The 17342-nt window shown below is 37.4% G+C and overlaps 1 protein-coding gene across 9 annotated transcripts in view; it reads right to left on the reverse strand.

The window, feature by feature from the left end:
* The window catches only part of BICD1 (BICD cargo adaptor 1), a 226629-nt gene that overhangs the window by 38898 nt on the left and 170389 nt on the right, over positions 1-17342 (reverse strand). For all 9 annotated transcript variants that reach the window (XM_047740888.1, XM_047740886.1, XM_047740884.1 and 6 more), the window contains exons 4-6: positions 16847-17272; positions 4198-5292; positions 64-215 (exon numbers count right to left, since the gene is read on the reverse strand). In XM_047740888.1, the coding sequence (XP_047596844.1) occupies positions 64-215; positions 4198-5292; positions 16847-17272 (1673 nt within the window). The remainder of the gene's footprint in view (positions 1-63; positions 216-4197; positions 5293-16846; positions 17273-17342) is intronic.

The raw sequence follows: 17342 nt of genomic DNA on the forward strand, positions 1-17342 counted from the left end.
CATATGAATTTTAAAGTCTTTTCACCACCTATTGCACCTAATCTTGGAAGAAGAAACTATTACCTTGTTGCAAACATTGCTCTCAGGGATGAGAAAGTCGCTGCATCTTCTTTCAAAGCCTTCAGTTCATTCCTAAGCTTCGTCATCGTTTCGGTCACCATTGCTTTCTCATTTTCATATTTGTTCTTGAGATTAGCTAGTGCCACCTCAGCTGTCTGAAGCAGAAAATTCACAATGCTTATGGTTTTCATATCAGGAAAACCGATCATACAGACTTGTCCTTGTGGGGTCTATTACTTTCTTTCATAAAGAGAAAGTGAAATTGACTTGGTTATTTTATCTATCTATCTATCTATCTATCTATCTATCTATCTATACTTTAACATGGTTAAAGTGACCTGAAAGCCAGCTGTGAACCAGAGTCAGTATCAGGAGCTAAGGAAATGATAGTAATTCAGTAGATAGTTGATGCAGATGCTTGAGAGTGTGATTTTTCAGACAGAAAGGGAATTGAAGGATTTTATTAAGGAGAAGGTAGTGAAGAAGCATAGTCCAATTGAAATATAACAGAATGCAAATATTCTCGTGTCATTTGTGCTCTGTGGGCCTAAAAGACACAGGCCATTGCAATTTATAGCATGGGTATATGACAAACTATAAATCCACATTACATGTTTAAGGAAAAGAATTAACAAAGAACCAAGTACTTCCTATCTTTGCCTACAACTTCAAAACAAAAAACTATAGTCTAATTTAATTCTTCACAATCTCCATAAAAGCAGAAATTTCAAAATGTTGAATGAATTAAAATACTTGTTTGAACTTGAAATTTGGGCATTTCTGAATCTTGGTATTAACAGTATTTCAAGTTGAGAACTAGCTGACACATAATAGGAAGAAAAATGTGGACTGAATCAATGCATGAAATCAATGTATGTTTAGGGATTACCTGTTTGATGCATAGTACATTGCATATATAGACATATATATGTCTATATATGTCTATATATGTCTATATATGTATACACACACACACACACTTAACTGGAAGCATACTATTTTTACAAACTGTTAACCACAGCTTTTCAGAGTGTGTAGAAATAGTCAATACTAACGAAAAAGTCCATTACTAATTTAAAAAAAATCTATTACTAATGGGATTTCTTAAGAAGACTATCCTGGTTTTTAACATTTCTTTTTGTGCTTGAAATGGACAGCCTCAACTTTCTTATGCAAAATGCCAACTTCTATAGAGACAAGTGGATTCTTTTTAAAATTAAAACAATGTTGGGATAGGGTAGTTTGTTAATGTTTTGATTCCAGAGTAGTTTCTCATGAGTTTTAATTGAATCTCAGACTCAGATTAAAATGAGAATTTACTCATAAAATATTTTGGTATGTTCTGTAGTGCTACAGCTCAGTGGACTCTTCAGAAATATTATGGATTCAGAAAATTATCCAGAATGCAGAAATTGACCTGGGGGAAAAATGGCAGTTGTTTAGTTTTTAAAAAATCTATACACATATTTACTTCAGACAGGCCATTAACTTTGAAAGTCGTGAAAATGTTGACGGACAAATCTGTAGGAGCCTCATGGTCAGTCATCTAAGGGTTGGAGAGGAGGGAATGACAAAAGAGCAAGATCTAATTAGAAGTACAAACTCATTTATTCTTCGTAAGAAATGCCCCAAAGTCTCCACTTTGTCTGCAGGGTGTTTGTTAGTTTGTTTATGTGTCCACAGACTGTACAAAGCTTTCTCAGAAGTCAGAAATTCAAGTTTCTACAACCTTTGAGTAGATTTGGTGATGTCTGCATTCGCTACATTCTCCATGCTCCCAGAGTTGACTTTCTAAATAAAATACCTTGTTTCCAGCCACAGAGATCTTCACCACCATTCCATGAGTATATCCTTCTATTCTGTGGCTCTCTACCTACGCTTCTTGCTGTCTGGAATGGTTTCTTCCTCTCCTGGAAAACAGCTCTTTATCCTTGAAGAACAAACTCAGGTATAACTGCCTCCATGAAGTTTTCTGCTAACCCTGTTAGAAAATGTTAATCCCTTCCTCGGCAACGCTTGTAGAGCTTCTAATGCACCATGTGCAACATCACACTGTCATGATCTGTATCTTTCCCCACAGCCTCCCTAGTTTGCGAGCCCTCGTCTGGAAGGTAAGGACTATGTATTAGTCCTCACTGAATGTTCAGCCTCCCATACAATTTAGTCCACAGATGGTATTTCATAAACATAAACTGCATATTTCAGCAGAAGACAATGTGCATGCAAAAAACTCTGAAGTATATTAAAAGACTCACAGAGAATGCAGAATGCCTCTTTTAAAAACAGGAAGAGTCCCCTTTTTCCCTTTATGACTGAATCCTTACCTTAGTCTTAATAGTGAACATTCCACAATGTCTAAATATGATGGATGTCATCTGCAGACATGTGAAGTTATTCGTGGCACATAAGCATGATAGCTGTAGGTCCAACATCATTAAAATGTAAACTAAATGCATGGCTAGAAATGTATTTTCATTTTATTTACTGAGACCATAAGAGTTGCGATGCTAATGTAATGCAAATGGTACCGCAAACCACTGAGAGAATAAAAATTTAGCCAGGAATGTTTTGTATTCCTGTATCACACTGAATTCCAATGGTTCTGTTTATACTGCTCAATATGTCCTACCCTGTAAATAGTTACAGGCATGTGTTGAATTCCTACTAAATTACGTGACACTTATTTTTGTATCCCTATTTATTACCTGTCTTGAAATATGTAACCAATGAATGCTTGTTCACAAATTAGTCTCCTGTGGCTTATCAGCCATGCTTATCTATACTTCTGCATCAGTAAAGCCTCTTGACATTTATAGATCTAGGTTTCCAGGTTGTTAACATTCAACCTGCAAGAAGTCGAAGATGTTATTTGAATGGCTTGACCAAGAATGCCCAGGATATTATGTCTTTGATAAAGCCTTATCTATTATGGTATTAGTAATATGGTATTGGTTATTGATGACCACTCTAAGTCACTGGGTCTTTAGACTGTAGCAGTTTATGGCAACAAATTCTTTCACTCTGACCTCAAACTGGAGTCAGATCTCTCACAAATCCTTTATTCATCCTAATCTTTTCTATTTCCCTGAAGTGATGGCACAAAAAAAGGTCCTAATTTGCTCTTAGATTTATATAAAACATATTTATAGTGCAGACAATATTAGTGCTTGGGGGATAGGCCTCCCATTTACATCAGTGAGTTTATGGTAACTGAAGATAAAGATGCTAGAAAGCTGCATTGTGGATGACATAATAATGGTGTGCTTCCCTCCAAATAAGGGCAAAAGAAGGAGCATTACATCTGAAATCATCCCCAACACCAGCACTGTTTACGTGTGCAAGAAGTTATTTGATGCTTTGTTGTTTCTCTTTATCAACACCCTTTATTCGCACCCTTCTCAAATGCATCTTTCAAGGTTTACCTGAGAAACAAAACAGAAATTAAAAGTATTTTCCCACCTTTATTTCATAGCACTCCCACCCAGGTAAAGTTGAAGGGTGGAAAACAAAATTCAGTCGTGAAGGAGATTTAGGGATCGGTTACGTAAGGTCCTGTCGTAGCATTCCAACTTATTCCAGAAGGACAAGATCTACCATTAGGAAAATTTTTCTACTGCTTCAGGTCGGACCTAGATGAATTAACATACCACTGGAACCCAAATTTTAGGTATGTGGCCACTGACGAGGCTAGTGGACATTTTATCTCTATCTCTGTCTCTCTCTAGACCTGTTTGCTCTGGCCCCTTGCCAGCATCTCCCTGGTGAGAGCTGCCATGCCAGCCTATTCTGCCATCCCTCCAGCTCCTGTTTCTCCGCTCAGTGACTGCTGGACTCCAGCTAAGTACTGCCTGAATTGCCATTCTACATCTGCAACTGGATTCTCCTTAGGTCCTGCTTTAACTGCATCACCTCTACCTCTCTCTAGGGGGGGCATCCTTACTCTCCCAGATCTTCCACTCACTCACTAAAAAATAATTTTCACATTCTGATCTGGCACTGGGACATAGTTTGATTTATTCCGCTGCTGACCAGGAATCTGAACTCTCATCCTGATGCTAATGGACACTCAGAACCCTTAAAGAATTAACTAGTTAAGAAAGCGGTAGCTAGCATACGTTGTCAGTAGGATGAGATCACCTGTTTGTTGGCCTTCAGCACTGCTCTCAGTGTGGCGATCTGCTCCCGTTTGGTGCTCAGGAGGGACTTGAGCTTGAGGATCTCTTCCATTAAGGCTTCCTTGTCTTTATCGATCATGGGGGCCAGCTCCCGTGCCGCTGCTCTTTGACGAGACAGTTGCAAGGACCGGTCTACAGCCTTCTGCAGATGCTTGATTTGGTCCCGGATTATGGCATTAAGGTTGTAGATATTCATTGGCTCTTTGCGGATGTCACTTGTGTCTAATACTGGAGATGATGGTGGGGCAGTAATAACAGGAGAGATTGTGGGGGTCTTGGTTGGACTTGGTTCTTTGCTGGCCTCTGTGTTTTCTTTTGAAACTGGTTCAGATGAGGTCCTTGTTTCTACTGGGGATGACACACCTCTCCTGGCTAATCGTGGAGATAAAAGTCCCCTGGGATCATCAGGCCCTTTCAGGCTGCCACTACGAGTGACTCTGCTTTGCCTATAGTAGTCCAGCATGACTCTGTTGGGGGTTTCATTATTACACAGACATACATGGTGGTAAAGCTGGGCCAGCTCCTCACTAAACGTCACCAACTCATCCTGGGCTGTGTTAAGGGTATTGTGATTTTCATTGGCTATGCTGGTCATCTTTTGCAGCTCCTTCTCCATGTGGGCCATCTTCTCTCCACTCTCCTTGGTGGTCTTCTCAAGACCTGTAACCTGCTCATCATACATTTGGATCTTACTTTCATACTTGGCTTTCTCTTCAGTATAGTTTTCTACAGATTTATTATATTTCTCCTTTAAGGCCTTGATTTCAGCTTTCAAATCAATCACCTCAGTTACTGCCACCCTATACTTGCATTCAAGGATCTCTAAGCCATTGATGTCCACTTCGTAGTCATGGGCCTCCTCCCCCGAGTCCCGGCCCTTCTCCCCGTCCAGCTCAGCCTTGAGTTCTTTGCTGCTCTGCAGGCCTCTCATGGCATTAACATGTTCTGTGAGCCGGTGCACCCGTTCATGCTGCTCTGTCAGTGCCCCCTTGGTGTGTTCCAGCTGTGTCTGTGACTCCTGGAGATTGGCCAGAAGAATGGCCTTTTCCCGCTCTACCTGCAACGGCAAAACAAAGTCTGTGAATGACTTCGGTGCAGAGCCAATGATGCACTTGACCCATTCACTGTTAGGCATGTATACATCTCACGTAACTGCAGCACAGCCAATATCCCGAATACTTCAAAGTAAATTGGAGTGGTTTTCTTATTTCAGCAGTTCTGGTAAGTCAATCAGTCTAAAAGTACATCATTTTAAAAGAATTATACTATGCATATTTACTTATCCAGATTCTCATGCATTATACACATACACTCATGAAACTTGAATGTTATTCAAACAATCTTATTTTTATCTTTTAACACCTTGTAGAAAACATAACATGATGTCAAGAGAAGGTACTTGGCACTGTCTTTATTTTGAGAGCCCTAGGGTATATCTGTTCCTTAGTTCATGTGGGAAAAGTGACTGTCTCAAGGTGCCTATGTATCATCCTTTCCTTCTGAGAGCTCAACCCCAAATCAGATTTAACACCTGAGGCTTCAACTTACTAAATAATACTAGGAACTTTAACCAACCCCTTAAAAAAAAATGGAAATTTAATCCCCCAAATAGACATGTACTACATTTGATAGCTTTTAATATAAAAGTCAGAGAACACAGAGTTTTAGGATTAAAAGAACAATTTACAAATCATTTCAATTCCTTCAGTCCAAATAGGAATCTTAAAAATTGACAATGTATTTGAATAACATGACAGTTTTGTTATTATATGATAGTATTATTGTATATTGAAAAATATTCTGGTATTAATATAAAATACTGTCTCATTAAATATAAGTATATAAGAAATTATAACAGGAGAATTTAAAAAACCATTTTCTGTCCCTCTATATGGGTAATCATTATGAATTAAAATTTTTACATGCTTAAAACATAAATGTGCTTTTCAATAAGCAAATATTATTGAGACCTGCTTTAAAGATAATGGATTGATGTTGAATGTTTTTCTATCTGAAGTAATTTATCAATTTGAACTTTTTAATTTTCCTGGATCATACATTACATCCCCCCAAACTTCTAAATTGCTAGGAGGTAAGTAAAATTATTCTACTAGCATGATAAATAACAATTCTTAAACTATAATCAACATAACACTAGCATATTACTTTAGGAGATCTATACCTATCTATAAATTTGTAATTCAGTGTAGTAGTAGTTTTTTTAATAGCTTGAGATATCGCCAAACTTCATTTAAAAAAAATTTTTTTAAAGACATATTTATCCATTTTAGAGAGAGAGAGAGCGGTGGGGGGCATCAGGGGGACGGAGTGGGGGAAAGAGAGTCTTAAGCAGACTCTGTGCTGAGTACAGAGCCCTATACAGGGTCAGTATCATGACCCTGAGATCACAAAATCAAGATTCTGACACTTAACTGACTGTGCAACCAAGGTGCCCCAGTAGAGTAGTATTTTTATGATCCTTTGTGGTATAATATCTTTCTTATTATTATCATATATAGACAGTCCTCACTTAAGGTTCTAGTATGCACAAATTTCAGTGACCATGGTTAGTTAAAACACCAGTCCCCCAATACACAGTACATTAACTGTGAGCACTGTGTAAGTATAAACTTTGCTGCTTCAATTTACAAAGTTTACAAAATTATGAAATTACCAATCATATCACTTCTTTCAAAGTGTTTCAGTGATTGGTCACTGTGTATCTGTTATTCAGTTCATTCACAGAGAGCAAAGTGTAGCTGTGTTCTCTTGTCTTCTTGTCTCCCAATGGTAAACCCACATGAGGTTTTACCAAAATAGATAGTCCAAAAAGGGAAATGAGAAAGGGAAGGAAGGAAGGAGAGAGAGAGAGAGAAAGAAAAGAAAAAGAGACAGAGAGAGAGGAAAGGAAAGAAAAGAAAAGAAAAGAAAAGAAAAGAAAAGAAAAAAGAAAAAGGGAGGGAGGAAAGGAAGGAGAGGAAAAAGGAAAGGAAGGAAAGAAAAAACAAGCAGCAGAGAAACAAAGTGATGACAACACTGGAAATAAAACCTGAATCAGATATAAATGGAGTTACAGAAGAAATAGTTGAATGTGACAGTGTTGAGACTGATGTCATTTGAAAGATTTAGATATGTAGCCAAAGCAGTTGGTGATGGAGAATGCATCAACAAGAATAAAGAAAGTAGTTGTTACAAAAAGGATAAAAATGTCCTAGAGGAAGTGACAAGGGCACACTAAATGTACTCTCAGAGATATTTTCAGACATTGAAAGTGCAACGGATAGGAGGTTGAAAGTTGATCCAAACAGAAGTATGACAATTTACCAAAGCATAGAAAAGATTTCTCCTATCATAAAACATATGATGAGAAGAAGGTAAGATTGAACTGTACTTGGTAAGTTTTTTGGGGGGTATAGGCACAATTTAAATTTTTGTTTCAAAAGCTTGGATATCTTTGGTATTCTATAAAATGTAAAGTTAATTTCCCTAGTTTTTTGGGGGGGGTAAGTTTTAATTTTTAATTTTTAATTTTTTAAAAGATTTTATTTATTTATTTGACAGACAGAGATCACAAGTAGACAGAGAGGCAGGCAGAGAGAGAGAGGGAAGCAGGCTCCCTGCTGAGCAGAGAGCCCGATGTGGGACTCGATCCCAGGACCCTGAGATCATGACCTGAGCCGAAGGCAGTGGCTTAACCCACTGAGCCACCCAGGCGCCCCGTAAGTTTTTATTTTAAAGGTAAGTTTTTTAACCAGAAAAACTTTATGTTTCTACTTTTTGGATTACAGTGTACTAAGTCGTTATATTATTTTTTCATTTCTTTATACATTTATAACAAACTGTAAGAGAGTTTTTAATTAACATTTTAAAGATCATAAAACAGAGGACACCTGACTAGCTCAATTGGTAAAAGCATGAGACTCCTCATCTTGGCGTCATGAGTTCAAGCATTGGGCACTGAGCTTACTTTAAAAAAAAAAGATCACGAAACAACTGAATTTTCTCCATTTCTCTATTAATTATGAGTTTGTTTTGCATTGTTTCAGCTAGCACAATTATTTATGACCTAGCAGTTTCATGCAAAGCAAGATCTGCCTATGTGGTAGGTCATGAAATTAGAACAAAAAATACAGTTTTATTATTTTAAATTATTATCAGAGGCTTCTGAGTTGTAGCTTTGATTTTATGACACAGTATTTGCCTATATCTGGAACACAATCCACAGGTTACATATTATGGCTACAGAAACCAAAATATTCCCCAAAAATAGTATGACAGGTTAAAAAAGAAAGTCTACTGAGGCTGTAGCATCCGAGAACTCAGCTCCAATTTTGGCACCAACATTTACCTAGCTACGGGGCTCTGGGCAAGCTACAGTTTATGCAATTAAAAAAGGATGATTGAGTAAGACAGTGAATATAATGTTCAAGGTATTATAATGTTAACTATTGTTAACATTTGGGTAGCTGGTCATTCCAAGGACCAAAATGTTTCTTTATGCCAAACACATCTGTTTCATAGATTTGTATCTGTAGTTGCAAAAGCAACTCTTTCATTTCAGAGTCAAGATATATTCTAATACAAATCCCCTTAGCTGGATTTCACTAGGTATAACAAATTATATTCCCGTAGCTGAAGATCTGATCTAATCGCTTCTCGGCCTTTTGGCTAAGATCAAGTGAAGATCTGATCTATCCAGACTATTGGGCAATACCTTTAAGTGAAAAACCCAGGTAATTAGGTAATGTGGTACTTGATGAAGAGCCAAGTTATTTGCAATTTTGATAGAAAATAAAAAATAAATCTCCTAAATATTCTGTTATTGATATTGCATATAATCTCAGTGAAAATAGTTTATTTCAGGAGTTTTCTTTTTCTCTTGAAAATTAAGTGAATTTGCTCTGAAAAGCCTAAACATCATTTGATCAGTATACATGATTACAAAAGACAAAGCTGTTTTTTTTTTTTTTTTTTTTTTTTTACGATTTTATTTATTTATTTGAAAAAGAGAGAGAGAGAGAGAGCACTCAGGAGCGGGGGGAGGGCAGCGGGAGAATCAGACTCCCTGCTGAGCAGGGTCCCCCCCCACCCCACCCCCATGCAGGATTCAGTCCTAGGACCCTGAGACCATACCCTGAGCAGAAGGCAGACACTTAACAGACTGAGCCACCCAGGCGCCTCGACAAAGGTATTCTGAAAAAGCCTTTTAATACGTGGTGCCTGGGTGGGTCAGTTAGTTAAGTATCTGACCCTTGATCTAGGGTTCATGAGTTTAAGCCCTGCATCAGGCTCCACACTGGTCTTGGAGCCTACTTAAAAAAAAAAAAAAAAGCTTTTAATAAAATAAAAATTGGACTAGAACAAAATGTATGGAAGTGTCTTGACCTCATTTTTAGAGGGAAAAATGTTATAATGAAAGAGGTAATGCCATTAGGAGAGTTCCAATCTGTGCTCTGCCAATTCTGATTTTAAAATAACATTTTTTAAGACTAAAAGACAAATCAATCCTTAGGATAGCCTCTCCAGAAAACATCAGATAGAATATTGTCTCTTTCGTGTATGGCTCTTCCACACACTCAGTGCATTTCTGGTGGAATCCCTTGAACGGAGAGTGATATCCAAATTTACACACACACATTTTTCCAGACAGTTATGATTGGTCTGCTTTCCCTCCAAAGATAACTAAATTGTGGGTAATTTTATACAACCCCAGCATGATTATTATTTTTATTCAGCTATTGAAGTTTGGAGTACCTTAAATTGTATTTGGATTTCAGAAGCAGTGCATAAACTATTTAAGATATCTTGAGTTTTCAATTAATAAAAGCAAAGGACTTCAAATATTAAAATTTCTATTCATTTTAAGTGTACTATTTTATTCTCCATTTGTGAAGAACTTATCCAAGAGACACTTGCTGACTTAATTATCATGTCTATAGTGACTAAGAATGGTTGATTTATTTCTCTTTCTACAATCTTCATCTTCTACCTGGAACTGAGGATTTTAATTTTTTTACAGTAGGACTGGTTGCTTTGCCAGAGAACTTAAATGCAGAATTTGTGAACTCTGTAATCCAGTGTAAATATACAGTATATGTTTATTATTATTGTTGTTGTTATGTCCGATTGAAATTTTTTTTTTTTAAGATTTTATTTATTTGACAGAGATCACAAGTAGCAGAGAGGCAGACAGAGAGAGAGGGGGAAGCAGGCTCCCTGCTGAGCAGAGAGCCTGATGTGGGGCTTGATCCCAGGAGCCTGAGATCATGACCTGAGCTGAAGGCAGAGGTTTAACCCACTGAGCCACCCAGGTGGCCCCCGATTGAAATTTTTTTAAAAGTAATCTTTGCTCCCAATGTGGGGCTCGAACCCATGACTCTCAGGTCAAGAGTCACATGCTCTACTTATTGAACCTGCCAGGCATCCCTCCCACAGAAATTTTTTAATTTCATTGAGGGTTTATCTTTTAAATAAGCATACTTACATGTATTGAATACTGATAGATTCTTTTGTGGAAGAACAAAAGAAAAGATAATCAGAATTTGCACATTCATATTAAGACTTTTATAGGAAAAGAAGTAAAAAAGCTGTTTCATAGGCTATTAATTTTCATCGTCTTTATCCTGGTCAACGGACTCTCAATTTGACATTTGAATGCTTGGGTGTGGTTCTTGTAATGGTATACATAGTATCGACATGCACAAATAGAACTCATAAATAAATAGTTTATTCTCTGTTTGAAGTGAAGCAATTCTGCCAATGCCTGTCTGCGCCCTGAAAAGAAAGAACTGTGAAAAAGATCAACCTAGTGAAAAGTGACACCGAGTTACCATATGACCTAGCAATCCCACTCTTAGGCATATACCAAAGAGAATCAGAATGTATGTGCACACAAAAACTAGTATACAAATGTTCATGCCATTATTCAGAAGAGTCAAAAGTGGAAACAATTCAAATGTTCATCATTGATAAATGGATATCTAGAATGTGGTCTATCCAAACAATGGAATATTATTTGACAATAAAAAGAATGAAGTACTAATATATGTTGTAACACGAATGAACCACAAACATGTTATGCTAAGTGGAAAAAGCCAGTCATGAAAGGCCATCTGTTGTATGATTCCATTTACATCCAATGTCCAGACCAGACAAATCTATCAAGACAGAAAGTAGATTAGTGGTTGCTCAGGGCTGGAGTGGCTAATGGGTACACATTTTTGTTGTGATGACAATGTTCTAAAATTGACTGTGGTGATGGTTGCACGGCTCTGTAAATATACTAAAAACCACTGAGGGGTGCCTGGGTGGCTCAGTTGGTTAAGTGTCTGCCTTAGGTTCATGATCCCAGGGTCCTGGCATGGAGCCCTGGATTGGGCTCCTTGCTCAGCAGGAAGACTGCTTCTCCCTCTCCTCTCCACTCATGCTCTCTGTCACTATTTCTGTCTGTCTCTCTCAAATAAATAAATAAATAAAATCTTTAAAATAAACAAACAAACAAACATCATTGACACTCTTTAACTGGGTGGATATAATTATATCTCCAAAAAGTTGCTCTTAAAAAAGATCACAAAGACTCTTCCCTTGCTGTTGTGACAACAGATGCTCTTCTTATGTTTTCTGATATGTGGTAGAAAAAGTTCTTCTGAGAAATGCATTTACTAATAAAGCTTACATTAAAGGTAATCTTTATAAAATCTGTAATTGTATAATGGGTTGTCAACTCTGCCCTAGAAAATTTTATTTGTCACTTTAAGTTTTAAAAAACACAAACTGCCTAATCTTCTTTTAATTAATTTCACCCCATAAATATTCTGTCTTTGTTAAGCACAGAGAATATTTAATTTGTTTGACTTGTTCTCTGTAGCAAATTTACTTACTAAGTTCTTGACTTTGAGCAAATGACAATAACATATCTGTGCCTCAATTTGCTGATCTGTAAAATGGGGATAATAATACTCACTACCTCCTACAGTTATTATAACACCAACCAATTAAGCAAATATATATAAATTGCTTTGAACTCTTAGTGGACATAATAGCAAACTGACCACTTACCATCATTATAGGAAAAATCAAAATGTTCTTCAATAGAGTGGATCTAAATATAATATGAATCTTTATTTCTTTATAGAAATAAACAATAGAACATCAGTTTCAGTTTCATAGAAACATTGCTGTTTTGTCACATTAGATGTGAAATTATATGGCTAGTACGATACTGAAAAAAAAAATCCGAAGAGTTTTCTCCCTAGTTTGACTCTCTGCAATGTGAGGTTAAACAGAGGCTATTTATCAAAGGCAGAAATTTTAGTACAAGCAGAGAGACTCCTTTAAATAGATTAAGTAATTTCGCTTCCCCAGACAGGATCTACTTATTTTCATTCTAATAAAACTAATTAAGGTAACTTGGCTGTCACTGGAAAATATCAATTACAGCTGTCCCTTGAACAATGCAGTACTATAGACTGGACGCCTTACCAATAACATAAATAGTCTACTAATACATATTTTGAATGTTATGTGTATTATATACTTTTTTTACAATAAAGTAAGCTAGAGAAAAAAGTTATTAAGAATCGTAAGAGACACCTTTACAGTACTATACTGTATTTACGCAAAAAGAACTACATGTCAGTGGACCGATGCAGTTCAAATCTGTGTTGTTCAAGGATCAGCTGTATAGTCTATTCGACATAACTGAGTCTTGGGAGCAATACAACTCTGGGAGGTACTCTTTCAGTTGCAGTTGTCCTAGATTTTCGTATTAATTATCACCACTTCCCAGCAGATGGCAGTATGATTTCTTCGACCTGGGTATGCTGTTTTCAAAAGGTTTCTTTAATTCTAAGAACAATTTAAAAACTGCATATTCCCTGGTACAGGGTGTTAGATCCCTCCCCGTGCCCCCATATATCTCCACAAACTGTCAACATTAACAAAGCACAGGTGTTCGAGTTGAAGGTACTTTGGACCCCAGCCAAAAGAAATCCTAAAAAACAAGGGAACTATGAAAACACAAGCTGCGATATCCAAAGTATGCTGATATCAGAAACTGAGATACACAAGCCAGCGAGCTGCCTGACAGTGTGGCAATTGCCATGCCTAAGACAGCCATAACTTCTAAATCTCAAGTGGCTTTAAATAAAAGTTTTCTCTTAACTCACAGCTCTAGACTTCTCTAGCAGCAAAATTGCACCTGACTGATAAGAGACCTTTTCTGGTCCTCATTTTCTCCTCTTAGCATGAATAACCACATGTTGCACTACGGAAATGTTTATACTTTTTGATCATTCAGGGCCGCACCCCATCCCATTAGGGATGTCATAAACATATCATACGTGCTGCATATTACCTTTCTACATTCTGAACATTTAGTTTCAAAACACACCTGGTCCCAAGCATTTCAGAGAGCCGCACTTAAAGTGCGTTTTATTGCTTGCTCCTTGGACCATCCAGGAGAGTGGCACTGATACACAGTATATGCTGCAAGGTGTATTAGTACTGTTGAATATCAGAACTGTCATACTCTTTATTAACTTTATTAAACGTCATGCTCTAACATTAACATGGTGAAACATTAAGATCAAACACAAATGCAATCACTTCTAGGCAGTATATCCTGGCATGTTCTTTATAATTTGCTTATTTACATAAATTAAACTCAGGGGATGCATAGCTAAGGAAAATCTGTCAGATTATATAAACAAATTATGCGTGAAAAGATATATTCTGCTATATTTGTACTCAATGAAATATATTCTTAGAAAAAGTTGATATGTTTTTTTAAAAATGTTGCTTACCAAAAGATGGCTACTTTGTCTAAAACAAAATTACAGATTAGTGTTTTAGGTTGTGAGGCTGGAAGCTGCAAAGCCCTTCCTGCGTTGAGCCTGGTTTCTATAATTAAACGTGGAGCAAATTTTGGAACATGAAGCCCTCCCTGTCCCCTTCTATATCTTGACAAACTGTCAACATGAATTAAGCACTGGTACAGTTTTCTGCTGTATTGAGGGAAGGCTTACCTAGTCATGTTTTTCTCTCCCTCTTTGCTAAATGAACATCAGTTTTCAGAAAGACCTCACCCTCAGACACTTAACTATTACCTTTCTGTATTCCTACCAGTAACCACATATGTTAGTCCTTCTGAGATGATATTCCTCGAGCAAAACTGTCCAAAGGTAAGTTAATATTAATAGAAGCTAAATGAATCAAGAGCTTAATAAATTAAAGGCACTGTGCAGTTGAAAATAGTAATAATAGCTCACAATCACTGAGCATTTACTGTGTGTCTGGCCCTGTTCTAAGCACTCTACACACATTAACTCATAAATCAATCCATTCTAACCAGGAAGGTATTCTGTAGCCCCTTTTGATGGTAGAGTAATGTGCTGTCCCTCTAAAGGGTTCCCAACTAGCGGTTGGCCCTTGGAGCATCTGAAATGTGTGGGGCACTTTGGGTCATCAAGTTGTCTGAAGAGATGTACCTAGCACTAAATGGGTTGGGTCCAGAGATGCTAGACCCCTTGTAGCTCACCAGTGTCAGACAATGAGGAATCTTCCTACCCCAAATGCAAACGACATTCCAGCCAAGAACCACTCTCTTGCTGAGAACTTGTCTTCACCATTCTTCTTGTTAAATGACTCATCTCTTCTAGAATTAGATTTAGATTAGATTTAGGATTAGATGTGAAGAAAACAGCTCTGAGTTTTCAGCCAATAGCTAACCTGGCTGAAAACTGTTCAACTGTTTTGTCCATAAAAGCCCCTCTTCCTATTATTTTCTACACTGCCACCATAAAAAGAAGAAACAAAAATTCTTGGTACACTAACTTTGTATACTAAAGCCACCAATGTGATAGTTTAAGAAAAACTCTAAATTAATTCTATTTAGTTTGGGGGTATGAATTCTTACAAATTATCATGCAAAAATTTAAAATATGTTTGCTATCAATCTAGTTGTATTAGTGTAAACTGAGCAAAAAGACATTAGAGAAATATTACCCAACAGAACTGAACTTCGCAGTCAGGTAAAAGTCTGTATGAAATTCATTTTCTTCCAATGGCCATGCCCTCTTGATTTCTTGATTTAAACACGGTGAAAATGAATTCTTTGCTAGTAGCCCAACGCACATGGCAGGTTAAGTGCATAATATGTTAATTCTCGATGTGCTGTTAATAATAAACCTATTAAATTAACATCACTGGTTCTCTAGTTTCTTACTTCTGCTATTTTCATTTTTTAGTCATCATTTCTATAAAGGCAGGAAAGTATAAGCCCCATTTGTTATAGAAATAAATGCCTGCCAAAGTCTCGACAGCCTCTAATTATCACCCAAATGCAAAGAACCTGGGGGGAGGATAAGAGACTGAAAATTCAGCCTCAAACCTAATCACCTGACAAGCCTGTTGAACCAGATTCCTGGTTCCGCAGGTCTGCTGGAGCCCAACAATTTGTAGTAGTGAGAAGCCCCCAGGCCATGGTGACAGGAGTGATGCTGTTCCTCAGGCAAGATTCCCATCAGCACTGGATTAAGATAGGCAGGGAGGAAAGACCTAAACTAGAAAAGCCATTTCATAGCGAGATAACCTTAAAGGCTAGGACTCTTCACAAGGCATTTGAATTTGAAGGTGCTAAAAATTTAAGGCCTAGATCATGTTGGAATAACACCTCCTTGGTTTCAGATTTATCCCTGTTCTGTATTTTGAATCATATGATATCCTGGCTAATTAGCATACTGAAAGTCCTTCAGGTCTTTTAAAGCTTAAAGTATTCTTGTGAAGTCTACCATTATTCTTGAAGCTATTATCTACAGTTGTTTGTGATGGAAACGTTCATTTTTTTATCATTTCACTCGTATGTATAGATTCTGAATTTTTCTGTTAGAAATGGATGGAAACCCTTTTCTCCCTTCACACCTGATTGCAATCCACTTTGTGGCTTTAAGATAGATTTTTTTTTTTAAATTTGTTTGAGGGGTACAGGTCTGTGATTCATCAGGCTTACACAATTCACAGGACTTACCATAGCACATACCCTCCCCAATGTCCATACCCCAACCACCCCTCCCTCCCAGCCCCCTTCCTCTCCAGCTACCCTCAGTTTGTTTCCTGAGATTAAGAGTCTCTTATGGTTTGTCTCCCTCTCTGGTTTAGTCTTGTTTCATTTTCCCCACCCTTTCCCTATGATCCTCTGTCTTGTTTCTCAAATTCCTCATATCAGGGAGATCATATGATAATTGTCTTTCTTTGATTGATTTATTTTGCTTAGCATAATACCCTCTAGTTCCAACCACGTCATTGCAAATGGCAAGATTTCATTTTTCTGATGCTACATACTATTCCATTGTGTGTGTATGTATGTATATAGATAGATAGATCTCCCATCTTCTTTATCCATTCTCTAACATAGATTTCTCAAAGTGACGCAAATGAGTTTTGAACACATATTCTGTTACATCTTTCTAAGATACTGTACGTTCAAAGTTGACAGTTGAAGAAGCTTTATTTCAAAAAACAAGCTAGAATTAAAATGTGAGATCAAAAAAATCCCAGACAGGTGACCCACAATCTGTAAGAAATCTACTCTCACAGCCCTAAAGAGATCTTACCTGCATAAGTTGTTGCTTCAACTTCTGTATTTCTGAAATGTTCAGCTCACTGAATAAGTCAGAAACAGGGTGTAGAGATTCTCCTTTCCTTAAAGTGGGAGTCCGATAGTCTCCATTCAGTTTCACAAGAGGCCCATGGATATGCCCATTCATTTTGTCATCATTGTTTGGTTCACTTGCGTCCTCCGTGAACTTGAGTCCATCGACAGAGAGGCTGATATGGTTATCGTTGAGGGTGATGTACTGGGAGAGCTCCTTCCTCAGGATGTTCTTTTGCTCCCTCTCGTTTTTTAAGGTCTCAAGGGCTTCTTCCAGCTGGTGCTCTGCAATCTCTTTCAACCGGATGGCGTCTTCTAGCTGGCTGTTGAGCAGCACAGTTTCCTCCTCAAACCGCTTAATCTCATGCTTTAAGCCTTCGTATTCAACCTGAATTAGATAGGATAAAGAAGATTCATAGAACTAAAATTTGGGTCTTACAAAACTGCCATCAACCACT

This window comes from Lutra lutra, chromosome 8 (genome assembly GCF_902655055.1).
Source record: "Lutra lutra chromosome 8, mLutLut1.2, whole genome shotgun sequence".
NCBI classification, from domain to species: domain Eukaryota; kingdom Metazoa; phylum Chordata; class Mammalia; order Carnivora; family Mustelidae; genus Lutra; species Lutra lutra.